Source organism: Poecilia mexicana, unplaced genomic scaffold (genome assembly GCF_051168715.1).
Source record: "Poecilia mexicana isolate PSO_F unplaced genomic scaffold, ASM5116871v1 scaffold_20, whole genome shotgun sequence".
Classification (NCBI taxonomy): Eukaryota; Metazoa; Chordata; class Actinopteri; order Cyprinodontiformes; family Poeciliidae; genus Poecilia; species Poecilia mexicana.
The window spans coordinates 3,224,943-3,239,933 of NW_028263389.1; the positions used below are offsets into that span (position 1 = coordinate 3,224,943).

At 43.4% G+C, this 14,991-nt stretch overlaps 1 protein-coding gene across 4 annotated transcripts in view; it reads right to left on the bottom strand.

Moving 5' to 3' along the window:
• Positions 1-14,991, bottom strand: part of nrp1a (neuropilin 1a) — an 80,023-nt gene that overhangs the window by 43,716 nt on the left and 21,316 nt on the right. For all 4 annotated transcript variants that reach the window (XM_014999922.2, XM_014999926.2, XM_014999924.2 and 1 more), the window contains 2 exons: positions 11,945-12,126; positions 3,198-3,425 (listed from right to left, as the gene is read on the bottom strand). In XM_014999922.2, the coding sequence (XP_014855408.2) occupies positions 3,198-3,425; positions 11,945-12,126 (410 nt within the window). The remainder of the gene's footprint in view (positions 1-3,197; positions 3,426-11,944; positions 12,127-14,991) is intronic.

Genomic DNA, 14,991 nt, shown 5'->3' on the forward strand with positions numbered 1-14,991 from the left:
GGACAATACGAGAGTATTAAAAAGATAGAGAGCAATAATAAAAGAGAAAGAAGTACGCCTTCTACTCAGAGGCTTGAGAAGAATGGGGGAAGATCGGGGAGAAACTTTTAACAGGAGAGAGATAACGAGAGAGGAACCTGGGGGGGAGAGAGCGATAGGAACGAGGGGGAGCAAGACAACACGGCGTCCTTGCTCCAGTACTTTGATGTGTGCCATGATCCATGCCCGTTTATGAATGTGTGTTCCTGTCAGTGCGTGGGGACCTGCAGCTTATCTGCGATTAGTAATGCTGTGATCAGCGGCGAGTGACAGTCCTGCCTCCCCAAGGCCTCCTGTCATCCAAAACATGCCACTTCCAGCACAACTCCAACATAAAAGGCAAAGGCCAGGCCGCGGGGTGCGAGACGTGGGAGGGAGGTGCTTATGGGGCAGTGGTGTGACGGCTCAGATTAATCTTCGTAAACCAGGTGTCCGGTATATATTTGAGAGAATACGGTGTGCATTTAGGCCCAGTAAGACCTGGGCTCAAGGAAAGGAGAAGGAGAAGGAGAAGAAGAAGAACAAGAACAAGAACAAGAACAAGAAGAAGAAAAGCCTATCTACCGGATTATCTGCATGACTCCACAGTGGCATGAAATTTTAAAGAACCTTGCCATAAACTCTGCGCCTTGCCTTCTGCAAGGAAGAGGAAGAAAGCCAGAGGTTCTTCTTTTCTTTGCCAGCGCCTGTCCAGCGAGGTGTACTTTGAGAGGTGAAGGGTGTGTGGGGGGGGAATAAGGAGGTGTGAATCCCCGGCTGCTTGCCCGGACATCTCCAATCTCGGCACACTCCAGCAGCAAGCATGCCTCCTGTGCTAATGCGCTATCGATCCGGCAGGCACAACAGGAACCGCCTGGCAAAAGGCAACACTCTATTTTCCTCCCGTGGTTTATTTTTATACACCGCTATCTGTCACGCACAGCAACCTTGAAAGGGAGTTATGGAGAAGAAGAAAAAGAAGGAAAAAAGAAGAAGTTCATGACAAGTTTCTGTCACTGTTGGACAAAAGGAGACCTCGTTTGTTTTATCCTACTACTGTCCTCAGTTAATTTTAATAACTGGAGAGGACAGGAGAAAATGGTCCCTGCTGTCTTCTGTCTCAGAAGGCGATAATAACCAGAAATGTTCTCTCTTTTTTTTTCTCTCTCCTCGACCCTCTGACAAGTCTTCTCAATCAGGCGCGAACCTTGGAAATGAGACACGCGAAAGCTCGAGGGGGAGAGCCCGCGAACGAGCCCCGCTCCGAGGAATCAAAAGGTCACCTCTACAAAGTTAACATCTTCAGAGATGTGAACTTTAACCAACCAACCCCACCCCCTCCGGAACAGGCGCCTGTGATTAACACTTCAACCTTATCACCCAGAGAACGCGCGGAGCAGCGAATACTGATGCGCACCGGGATAAGCGTAGCTAGATAAAAAAAAAAAAAAAAAAAAAAAAACATTCTTTCAGTTTTCAGCCACAGACGGGTGAGACAGGCTTTCATCTCGCCTGCACCCGGGGTTGGGATCGCCGGCAGAAAGAAAAACTTCAAGATGTGATTTTGCTCGCCGAGTTAAAAGACTAATCTCAGGCTGTGGAAGCAGTGCTTTGAACCCTCCTCGCCCTCATCTCAGCCCCATCCCGCTGACTTATAAGATGAATAGATTTTTGAAAACTGTTTCAGGGCAATGTTTGATTGTGCATGTTTGGATGAGTGTACGCCAGCAAGGTTTGGTTCGAGTCAGGTCCGAAACGGTTTAACTGAATGAATGAATTAGCTGGGGTAGCTTTTTTTTTTTTGTTTTTTTCTACCTCATTGGTGGGAATTGCAAGGAAGTTACCCAAGGAAATTCCTTTTTGAGTCATTTCCTGTGAAATGGAATTGTCAAACGAAAAAAAAACCCTCAGACCCAACATCCTAGATTAGACCTTGAACTCCCAAATGTATTGGCCCGAAAACATTATCACACACAGCCAGCCTGTGACATGAAAAACAAAAGAGCGGGAGGCTCTTTTTTGCCTCTCAAAGTACAGAATTATGTTTGGCACTGAACAACGACTAAAGTTAAGCTTATGACGTCTGAAAGACGTCTGCACACCACCGGGTCGGGGTAAAGCTGTCTTACTGTGCGGAGACGGTCATTTTCTAAAGAAAAGCTGTAATAAATGAAACTGAAACCAGTATTGTACAGAGAAAATCCCTTTTCCTTGGTGTTCACAATGTTTGGTAAAATCTCGTTTTACTAATAAAACTGCATTGGAAACCAGCGCCAGCAAACAGCTTGTACTAAGACCATTGGCATGTGAAACATAGCAGAGGCACAAGCAGTGAATAGATGGTAGACGAAAGGCGATATCTGCATTTCTGCTTCAACAAATGGTTCACAAACCACAAACTTTGGTGCCCCTGAGTTGGTGTTTAAATGCTTCTCCAGTCCTAAGGCAATTCTCGAAAACCATGGAAAGTGTCTTCGTGATGCGTTTTTCACAAACCTATTGAAAGTTTCATGAATCTGAAACTTTTCCAATTGCTTACCAGTTGTTGACTCACTGCGCCTATTTTTAAACAGAGTGTCCAGAAAGCTGCCACAAACCATTTAGAAGTGGTGGGAGCATCCTTATTGCTTTTTGTTACAACTAGAAGTCTTTACTAGCTCACCCCGTCAGCAGAATAGGGTGAGTCAAAAGCGACTGTCTTTCCAACACCAAAATAAGAGTGTCAAACATTTCTGGGAATAAGAACAATACTGACTTCCCCAGATAAAGTTATCAAGTCACAGTAGATGAATAGTGCTTAAATGACATATGTTGTGTTTAAGATTGCAATATCTTGTGACATGAGATTCTGTCACACCATCATTTTTCCAAAACTGATACTAAATTGTAATAACTGAGTAAAGCTTTTTCAATGAATAAGTAGACATTTTATGATTGAAAATAGCTCAGATACTTGACATGAATTTATTTTGCAAATTCGTGAAATCAGGCTAAAGTTTGATATACCTTTGACCTCTAAATGGATGGAAAATGTTTCCTAAGCAATGAGTAGAATATACGTCAACAGGCATCAGTGGTAACCATGACTAAGTGGTGATTTAGGATGAGCTAATAAATATAATACTACTATTTGAGTTTTAACTCAAATAGACATTTCAATGTGTTGTTTTTTTGCTCACCTCCTGGAAAGCCGTCCCAGATTTCCAGCCGGTCATAGCGGCAAAAGACACCAGTAGGGGGCGTTGTGTCAGGTTCAAGCTCAAAGCTCTCAAACTCCAAAATGATTTCCGACATCTTTGGGGCGAAGATCATGAAGGTGCAATCGAGGTTGTTGGGGTACTTCTCTGGAAACCCCGGAGACTTTATGACGCCGCTGTTGGAGGTGAAGTTCTTGGAGCACTCGGGACCTACAGAAGCAAAAAACAAGACAGTAAATGAGAGATTGGGAGAAAAAGGAAAGCTCAAACATATCAAAATTGTGAAATTGATTTTTTTGAGCTTCCTCTGCTTCCCATCTGGTCTGTTGAGACTAGAACAGTTTATGACCCTAAGTTGAGGGACCACCTTCATGGCTCTGTTCATAAGGTGCCACATCTGGATCTCTTAACTTTGCCCCTGAGTTACTCTTTGTTTTCCTCCACCGCTTTTTTGGACAAATGTCACTCCACATCCCACTGTGTATGCTAAATCAGTGATTCCTGGAACATCTGGACCAACCCTGTAAACATTTGTCAACGGCCTCAATCACCAGAGTCACAGAACGACAAATAAACAGTTTGAGTCAAGCTGTGATTCCTCCTTGTCTCACGCGCGCATGAGCCCTCATCCAGATATGTCGGCAAAACCTGTGAGAGGTGCTCAAGCCTGAACGACGGAAGGGTGAGCAATGGCTGCGCACACACTCACACAGTTTTACACGGAGGAAAGTCAAAATATTTATGCACAGCTCCCCAGAGAGTTGGCTTTCAGCTGATGAGGAACGTTAACATGCTTCCCATAGTAGCTGCCTCTCATGAGCACAAAATTATGATTTGAAAATGAATGACATGTAAAAAAAAAAAAAAAAAAAAAAAAAAACCCTTACTCCCAACAGCTGAAAGATGATTTTTACAAGCATAAGGGGAAACGAGGTTAGGATTTGCAGGCTCAAATCTGGGTCCAAGCTTTGCTCAATGCAAATACATATAACATCAGGAGAAGAAAAAAAAACGGAGAATTACTGTCATTCAGGGCAATTATTTGGGGCCATTAGCGGCAGAAATGTACCCAGGATAACATCATTTTCATGCCAGTCTGGCAGCTGGCGCTATGAGTGCAGATGGGGCCAATAGACACCAAAATTGCAGGGAGTTATCGCTGGATAGAGCCGCTGTGCTGCAGTCACTGTAGCTTAAATGAATGTGGCAAACTGCTTTTTCCAGCGTCACTCAAGCATCTTGCCCGGCTCCTAATTGAAGACCATCAGGCCCACTTGAGACTGTCCACCAGCAGAGTGAGTGAGGGGCTGGAGAGCCATATTGATTTTCTTTCTTCCCAAGCTGAAAGCCATGGCAAGCAGCATTTTGACTCGAAAAAGAGTTGACATTTAGCACAGCAGCTAAAGTGTGGCCTTCGAGAACAGTGGGTACCATTAATTTCACAGCTTCCCCCTTGTATTTACTTCAAGAAAATGGAGAGATTTTGCTGAAAGATGCTGTTCCTTGGATGTAGTCCTGCACTTACCTTCGCTGCATTTGAGATAATGTCAGACGTTTTGTGGTGGGGAAAAAAAAAAAAAAAAAACAATAGATGGAAGCCAATTCTGTTAAAATCGTTGCCAGAGAGTTGGAGTACTCTTCAGAGCTGTCGAATTTCCAATGGATATTGGCATTAAATCTCACTCACTTGCCTGCACCCTGACACTTACAGCTGCCCAGAACAGATTGGAGGTTTGGGGATGGTTTACTTACAAAGGGTGCATTCACACCACCCCCGTGTAGTCCGCTTTAATCAAACTCTAGTTTGTTTGCCTAGAAAGTCTGGTTCATTTGGGGAGGAACGAATGTGATCACTGGAACTCTGAAAACCCTAAAAAAAAACAAAAAACGAGGTCTTGTTTTGGTTAACGCAAACTCAGGCATTGTTTGAAAGTAGATGCAAGTGAAAAAGAACAGGAAGTGGACAGCAGCACAAAGCATACTGGGTAACTATACCTGAAACAAATGCTGGTGTCTACTGCTTGAGGGAGAAATAGCTCGTGATCTTTTACCCAAAAGAAGTCCTATAAATGCTAAAATCTGAAGCTATACTCCATTTTTATTTACATTTTGAGAAGGAGGAAGTTGCACTCTTCTTCAGGGGTTTTTATGAGGTTGTCTTCAGTAGCCAGCACCACCACAGGCGAGAAGGTGAACAGGTTTCTCAAAGGGCTTGGGTTGTTTGGCCCAATGCAGTGTGAAAGCAAACCTCACCAGCTGAAAATGTAGCAAACGCTGCAATTTTGGTCTCCAATCAAGCAAAGTCTACGGGAGTATCAAGTGTGAAAACACCATTAAAACCCAAATCACACAGAACTCCCATACATTACCTTAAATGTGCAATAAGCTGGAACCTATGACTTTTCAGTTCCGTCCTTCTGCCTCTACCCTCTCTACTCGGGTTGTGACGCCCTCAAAGTGACATGTGAGGCAACCAAACATTTATGCAGACATGTGTATTCTGAGTCTGTAAAATAACATTTAAGTACCTGGAGAGAATCCTCACAAGCATGTGGAGTATATGCAAAATTCTCATAAAACGTCCCTCGGCAGGATTGAACCCATGCCATTCTTGTGGGGACTTAACAGTGGTAACCATCTTTTTTTTTGTGTGTGTGTGCAGCTCCTCAACGCAAGTATCCCTAACCAAATAAGAATACATGCTTATATATGTGGTTGTTTGTCCCTTTTGCCTTGTCCCACATCACTTGTCTTGCATTTTTTATAAAGACATTGATCCAGCTCAACTGTGCGGTTTCTCTCTTCTTACTGAATTATCATGACTGAGGTAAAGCCAAGGGCAAACCTCTCTACTGACAGCTTTAGTGTCCCTGGCTGTATACAAAGGAAAACAAAAATGGACTGGCCAGAAAGACAGAATACTCCAGTTGCTCCCACTGGGCAGATTATCATCTGGCAGATCTCTTTTATCTGCTACTTCCTTGTAAGGGAGGGGCTCACTCCCTAGCTTCTCTTTACTACACCCACAATGCTTTGTGCTACAATCAGTGATGGGAATATGGAGGGGGCTTTTACTGATAGCAGTCATGCCTTTCTGTGGTATTGTCCGTACACACACACACACGCACACACACACACACACAGCTTGTGTTGACAGGGAGCTTCTGGAGACAAATATATTGAAGGGTCAATTGAATTCTTACTCCCTGCCCCCAAACTTAATCTCTGTCTCACCTTGTGTTGTTTTATTGGCTCACTGTTCATTGTTTCTCCTGGCGGACTCCATGCCGTCATGGGGAAAAAGGTTAAAGCAAAAGGCTTTTGTAAATACATCTGCAACAGAAAAGCAATAGTTTTGTCTGCAGTCCAACCACTTCTTCTAAACAAACAGCTAGAGTTATGGCCGGACGCTTAAGGAAGGAAAGAGAAGTGACCTTGAGCGTGCATTCACTAGCGCCTTCCTAAAGTGCCGTTTGCGACACGGCTCAGTGAGTGATTAGACTCTTTTCAATGGGTGAAGTTTGAACTTGGGGACTGGTACATAATGAAGCTCTGATTTTAATCTGGGCAAGTGTTCGAGAATTGGAACGAATCTTCAATAAATTTGCTACCAAGAGAGCGGGGTGTCTTTCAGGCACTGGCTTCCCTGATGACTTGTTTCTCTTCGACTCTATTAAACTGTTGCTGAAAGGCGGACCAGAGCTAATCATAGGAACAACATTTGGTCAAGAAAGTGGTACTAAATGTGACATTTTTTATAGTTTTTCCCTCTGCCTCCTTCCTTCTCAATGGCCCCACGTTGTTCTTTTTCAAGCTAATCACCGTTTCTGGCCAGGGCGACGGTGTTGATCTTGGACTGCAAAGGAAATCACCACTGTTTATGTACCATGTTGTTCTCTCGCTGATCATTACCCAGCCCCATTCCTCATGACTTCCGTATACTCACCCCTCACCCCTCCAGTTCATTTTCCCCTTATGTCACACTGACAGACGGCCTGATTGCTGGTGGAAAATTAACTCTTTCGGCACTACATCAACCATTAACCAGGAGCGTGTGGAGATCCAATCACTGAAACAGATGGGGTAAGGCAGGTTTACACTCACCGACACCCTTCCATACATCCTGAGGTTCAGCTATGCTGACATGGTATTTACCACATAAACTGCATTCTTGACAGGCCACTCCACCTCAGCAGAGGGAGAGAGGAAACCTGCCTGATAAGATGAGGTGCAGGCTGGGGTGCAGTCTACTTCCTCACCGCTTCAAAGAAGTTTGCTATCTGGCGTCACCATGCCAGATGCTGCCGGGCTTGTACCACTGACCAAAGCCCCAAAGTGCCCCATACACTCCTGTACACATGGCAGTGGCCTTTTTGTGAGATAACAACAGGATTTCTGAATGAAAAGTTTTGTTTTGTAGTGGGACATGGTGAACCTACTTCCAACAGAATTAGTTGCGTAATTCTGTGCGTTTCCATTCACCACATAATTGCGTAATTTGAAATTACAAAAATAAGTTTGCTTAATGGAATCGCGCCAATTTCAAAAAAGCTGAGATAGATGAAATACATCTATTTCTTAAGTAATTAAGAAATAGATGTATTTCTTAATTACATCTATTAAGAAATAGATGTATTTATTCTATTTCTTATACATCTTATAGATGTATAAGAAATACATCTATACAACAGACAATCTGCAGCTGGTTCCACCAGAGCTCTCACAGCAGTGAGAGCATGATTGTGCACAGTTGTGTCATCGCATGTGTTGAATCCATAGCTCTTCCGTAAAAATTGCAGACCACAATTTCCTCATACGTAGCCGCTCCCAAGTACAAGAGTCTTGTTGCTCTAATGCCTGAATAAGACACTGACATGTCCTAGCTAATAGAGCCACTGCTGCCAGTTTGACCATGTTTTCTTCTCTGGTTTATATAATTTATCTTGTTCTTCTGTGTTAAACCTGTTTTCTTTCCTGAACAAACCAATTGAAGGCACTAGTGCTGTCTGTGTTTCTATGCATTATTACTATGTTTTTGAACTCATGCTACTCCTTTGGAGCTCATCATTTTAGCTGTCACTAATGAGTCATGTCTTCCTATAGGTTTCTTCCTACTGACAGAGTTATTTTCCCCTATTGCCATCTGGATTCCGAGCATGAGGGATTGCCGTGAGTGAAGCTATATTTAGCATATAATTTGGCTCTGCATTGGTTATTGCAATGACATTGTGTTGTGAAATTGTGCCATATACATGAAGTCAATGGATTTCCGAATAAGACTGATCTCGAGAAACAAATGGTACATCTTTGTTAGTTTTAGGTAACTTGATGTTTTCAAGTTTTCCAAGTTAACCCCGTGTTGGAGTAGCACATTGAGGCTCTCCGGTACAACTCTAACCCTAAGAAGAACAATATTTTGGGAGTTATAAATCTTAATTATAACATCCTTAATTCATTATTTCTTCCAAAAAAAAAAAAAAAAATAACAACAACAACCAAGGCAACTCCTTTCAGCTCAAAAACTCCTGCATGCATCTCATTCCCTCCCCTCCTCTCCTACTCTTGCCACTCTGTAGCCAGTGAAGCGTCGCTGCCAATTTGCAGGCTATAAAATAAATAGCCCGTGCTAATTAAGATGGCTGGATGGGACCGAGGAGTGGAGAGGGGTAGAGAGAGTGATGTGGAAGCAGCCAAAGGGAGCCACAAAACAACCTGTTCCCTTCCAATTAAACACTTTGCAGGCCGCAGCTGATAAAAGCCAGAGTGGTGAGAGCCAAGCATTTTCAGGAGTGTGTGTGTATGGGACGGGGAGAGAGAGTGTATTTAGTTTATGGCTTTGGTGGGGTCAGCGTGCCCATGTAAACATACTTGTATAAGCTGGCACATGATCCCAAAGGAGGTGTGTGTTTACATATGTTTGCTTTGCGGGTTTATTTATCTTCCGTGTGACCTTTTGCTGGAGTTTAACTCTTTGGGACTATAATCATGGCAATAAACAGCCGGCGTTCTCTGTGTTTTCCTTCATTGACATGCACAAGTGCAAGCCTCCCGTTCCTCTATCTGTTATCAGAGCATCTGTGTCTCATCATTAACGTTACATGTGTTAGCCAACACAATGTGTTTTTTTTTTTTGTTTTTTTTCCCCAGCTAATACCCTGTGTTTGTTGATAAGCCGTGCTAATCAGCTAACTTTGTATCTCCCGTTCTGCGTTGGCTCTCTCTCGTTTTCTCTTTCTCTCTCTCTCTGCCTCTCTCTCTGACTCCAACAAACAGAGCTGCTAATTGATCTCAGAGCCCCTTCTTTTTGGCGGGAGAGCCAGCACCGCCGCAGTCAAAACACCGAGCAAATTCAAAGCGCAACGACGGTCTGGATCCACTAAGGAAGCAATGGCACACCCGTGGTTCTCCTCTCCACAGGGGGCCAGAGAGTGCTGGGTGCGAAAGAGCCAGATGAAAAGCTTTCTGCCTGCATCTCCTTCCCTCACCCCCTCTTCCCCCCTCATCCTCCCCAAACTCCCGACTCGACTTCGGGTTCAATCAGCGAAAAAGGCACAGCTTGTATTCAAGCTCCAACTATTTATACTCCGGTCTCTGTTGTAGCATATTTTCAGCTAGATCTGTTATTTTCTCATCCAAGCTGCTCGAGAGCGTGTTCTGCTTCGTCAAAGGACTCCCGCCCCAACACAGCTCATTTCTAATCAGCCACCGCTAATAGGGGAGACCGGGGAATACCAAGCTAATCGTGAAAAGAATGTAGCGATTTAGCCGGCCTGTATGGAGGTTGGGGGGCGGCGGGGGAGCTGGAATGGACCAGCGTGTGCAGATGAGTTTGCGTATGTCTGGGCAGAGAGCCGCTTTGATCTCTTAAATGGCCCCGCACTCCACCAGCTGCCCTGCCGCCGCGGCGACGACGCGCAACAAATCCAGCCACTCAAACACACGGATTAAAACGAAGGAGGAACCTCGTCGGGCTATTCATCAAGTCTCCGAGGTCACAGGGGGCCTTCCCCCATAGACTGCTGCTAAGGTTAATTAATGAAAGTGAAGACTATACCACCTGTCTGCTTACTAGTCACTCTGGAAAGGCTCTCCTCATCCTTCATCTCCCGCCAGTCCAAACAAAGGAAGGCCGCCTATCAGCAGGAAATTCTTCTTCCAATTCTGCTGTGCTCTGATAAGACAGACGTAACCTCATAACATTTGAGCCGACAGGCCAAGTTCTGCCTTTTTTTTTTTTTTTTTTAATGAAACATTGGGAACAGTGACATTATAAGGACTTCCTGACGTGGTGCCTGCTTAAAACGGACCGAGTTGTACTTTCTCCCTCAACTGGCTTTCCAGCTTTGCTTCAAACCGCCCCCCTGTTGACTGCCATCTGATGAGAAGGGAAAAAAAACAAAAAACACTTTAACAACATTTGTTCAATCACTGCTCAGCAAATTATAGCTTTGCTTATAGTGTAATATTTCACACCAGAAAAGAAAAAAAAACTGCTACAATTATGAAACATATGGGCCCATGATTCATTTGTTTTGAAAGAAGCATATTGCCTGCCATATTGCATTTGCATAATGTGGCGCTCTGACGCCTTGACTAAAGCACAAACAAAGCATGAAATTAGACAGAGTCTCGTTCTCCCTTCGTTATCAAGATCCTTCCTCCAGTTTCCAGACTATCGCAGATGCGGCGGCGGATGCATTGGCGGCTTCAACGGTCTTCTGTGGCATCTGCTTGCTTCAGAACACTGGGATCTGGATCTAGTGCTGGACGTCACGCTCACCTTCACTGCGTTCCAACTCAGCTTTAACTCGGACTGCTAGTCCAACTTCTAAACTTGTAAAAGATACCACAGCGCCTTGTAGTGAGATTGCAAACTGACAAAAGTGGAAATAAAGTATTTACTACAGCAGTTTCCATTACATTTTTTAAAAATACGTCAGGTCGTTATGTTGGAGTTCAATGTTGTGATTTTGATGGGTTATATACCAGTAGATTAGCAGTGCAGTTTTGATCTGCCCATTGTGATGAACCAAAAGTGCTCTGTGCATGTTAACATGGACATCTGGCAAAACAAATACTTTCTGCTGTGCTCACACTAGGAATCAAATAAGGAAAAACAAAAATAGCTGTTTTTTTTGTTTTTTTTAACACTTTCAAAATCTCTGTTTATGGTGTTTCCATGTGAACTGGACATCCAAAAACTGTTAAAAACATGATGTAGGAGCCCACTTGATTCATGCCCAATTCAGAGCTGGCATCTCAACAACACTGAAGAGTTGTTGAGATGCTAACAGTCGGTTTTTCCTGACTGTCGTTCCATAAGGCTTCAAATGTAAGCTAAAGAAGTCAAAGAAGTCACGAGCTACAATTCATTTGGTAAAATTTCTAGCCTTGCACTCCTTTAACCATGCTTAGATTCTTGTTTGATTGAATTTTGATGTGAATAATGTCAACGACCTTGCCTCCTCCTGGCGCAGTACATCTACTACAGTGTTTCTGACTAGAACACCCTGTCAAAAACATCTAAAACATTAGAGAAGTGGTTTCTCCCTTTTCCAAAACAGGAGGTTGCACCAATTCAATGTTTTGAATCAACTCTATTGGAGAGATGTCTAAAACTTGCAAAAGTATGATCCTTACGGACTGAAATTGGGAACCATTTAATTAAAAAAATACAACGCAGATACATAAAGGAGTTCAGGAAGGTGAAAGCATAGTTTGCAACTTACCCGTCTTAAAGATCTCATATCGGATGGAGAATCCGGCTCCGTGTGTCTCGTAGTCCGACACAAACTTGATAAACAGCTGGTTTCCTGAGGAGACGACCGCTGAGGGGGCGATCTTCCCGCAGTACTTCCCCACCAGCTGACCGTTCTCGTCCACACCATCTCGCACCTCCACGTAGTCATACCTGTCAGGAGCAGAGCGAACAGAGCCTCAGAAGTGGGGTTAACATGCTACAACATGGTGTTGCTCTCCATTAGGAGAGCTGTGCTTTTCAGTCCTCCACCGGGAATTTAGGGAGGAAGTTCAATGCCTAGACGTATATACACAGGAACAGAAACACCATGCTGCAGAGCATATTGTGTGAGTAATGTAGTGGAAATAAAACACTGTGCTAATGAGGCTTTGGGTAAAAGCTAACAGAACAGGTGGGGAGGCGATTTACGTTCATTACAATTTAGACACAAACAGTGAGAAGGTTTCCAGCTCCTATCAGCACTGATGTTAGGGTTCAGCAAACTACTTTAAACAGACAGTTTTTGCAGGTGCACAATGCTGTTTAAAAGCACAATAAAGTATCTATGTTATCTTCAGTTGTTAAAAAATGCTATATACATCTAATTTAACCCCCTGAAATTGGGTCTCTGTCTCTTTAAGAAACTCCTGCTCTTTCTGAAACTCCGCCTTCAGGAAGTTATCATAACGTATTTCCTCTAATAACCCTTCAACAACATTTTTTACACTGATTAGTAGCTCCCATAATGAGCTCAGTGGATGTGCAGTTCTACCAGGTATTTGCTAATTGCTGCTAGCTAGTCTGAAGGAGCTGAGTGGGGGAGGGCTGCTCTGTGAGGCTTCAGCAGCTTGGAAACTGAAGCTCTGAGGTTGAGCTTTGTCCTCCAAGGCGGAGCTAGGTCCACCCAGTTGTTTTGCACAGCTGAATGGTTGCTACAGGAGATTAAAGGATTTCTCAAACATGCATGAAAGAATCAAGTCAACACTCCAGGTATGTTTTTGATGAGGGAATCACATTATAACACGATGTAAAGCTCAACACAGGTGATTTTGCCCCTTTAAGTACCAAATTCAAGCTAAGTGGTTGTTCAGATCCAGTCTAACCACCGGATCACATTCACAGCATTCCTAACACATTTAGGATAAAATATAGGGCTGGAGCTTAATTACATTTTCTGTTTTCAGAAAGAGCAGATGTTAACAGGTATTTATAATCCACACACTTCATCATCTCATTCAAGCGGATTTTCAGACTACCGTCTATGGAATGGGATTACATTTAATTAAGTCAGAGTGGAGTTTGGAAGTAAGCGAGGTGAGCTTTGCAGGGACACGAGCCGCGGCGCAGAAACACGTCCGAGGAATCTGGCGTGCAAAGACCTAAGCTGCTAAAGGAGAAACACCGAAGGTCTAGCCAGCGAGGGTGGTCCCAACAGCCTGTGGAGATATCGGTGTGTGCGTGCGCTCTTGGGCTCTCGTTAAAGTCGACAATAAACGCTTTTGATTTGCGGTTTTCACTCCAGTGCCTGCCTATGGTGGCGTGTGCGCATGGGTTTGAAGGACAGGTAGAGACGACTTTTCCATGCCGTGTTTTCATTGAGTGAAAGCTCTCTTTTTTTTTTTTCCCCCCCTTTTTTTTGGTAGGTTTTAGGTTTCGACTCTTTCTAATTGCTCATAATGTGAATTTCTGACATTTTTCCAGCATTGCCGGCTACTTATTGAATATTTTCCCGGCGTAAAGGCTCGTGACCGTCACCTCCGTCATCATCAGGGAGCAGATGAATAAGCTGTAATTCAAAGACAGTCAAGCGGAGATTAATTTTGATGTATGGGAGAATAACAAGCAGCAGGTGTGTGGTCACGTTCAGTCATACACACACACACACACACACACGCACACACACACATCTCCTTCTGTCTTCTCAGAAAATGTGCGCCCCCAGGCAATAGGGGCCTATTTTCATAGTTTTGCCTGATTCCCAAATTACTGTCAAAACATCAAGTCTCCTTAGTGATTCTGAACTCACTTAATGCATGGCTTTTTTTTTTCTCTCTCTCCCACCAAAACGTGATTTACACTTTGAATGGCAGTGCTGTCGGGTGAAATCATTTAGTTGCGGTTTGACATGCATCAACACGCAGGATTTGACACCTTATTTTTTATTTTCTTTTTTTTTGTATCCTCCACCTGTGTTAAATTTTGAAAAATAATATTTGCAAGATGGAAGTCTTGTTACGGGGAAGGGATTTAGAGGAAATGGGAATGGAGGTTATGAATATTAAGGCGAGACGAGAGGACAAAAAAGCGCTGCTGCTCCCGGTGGAACAGAAACCGAGGGGATGACTCGGTTCAGCTCGACTCCAAAACATTCTCGTGTAATTTAAGATTCACCACAAAATAAGCTAACATTTTTGTCACCCTCCAGCCACAAATTTAAATGTATTTTATTGGGATTTTATGCGATAGACCAACGCAAATAAATGTCTCAAAGTTTGGTGTGCGGGTTTTTAAGATTCAGATCTTTATAGGTGTTTCACTGAAAACAACAACACGCCAACAATTAGTATTTAACAAGAGGGCGTGGCATTAAAATGCCACTGCTTCAGCCAATAGAAGTTCAAAATGCAAAACTTGCCGATCAAAAAACATTTAAAGCACTGGTTGGACTAAAAATGAATAAATACATAATTCTTAAAATGTGAAATCTCTAACTTTAAGAGACACCAACACTCTATTAAAACTCAGTGGTTATTGCTGCTGGTAATAGCAGGTATTGCTGCACTCCATAAAGTGGATGTCATATTTAAGGTGGAGAAATCCCTTCATATATAACTTCAGAAATCATCTGACTGTTTTTCCTCCTCCGTATTCATTTTGTTGTTTTTAGAAATCTATCTGCGTTTCTTGGGGTATCTTTGCCCTGCTCTGTGTTTTTTTGGTGTATCCATGTTTCTCCTGTGATTATTTTGTGATTTCAGTCCAGGTCTTTTTCCTCCTAATTCGTCAGGCCACCAGCTGTGGAAACAACCCCGCTCG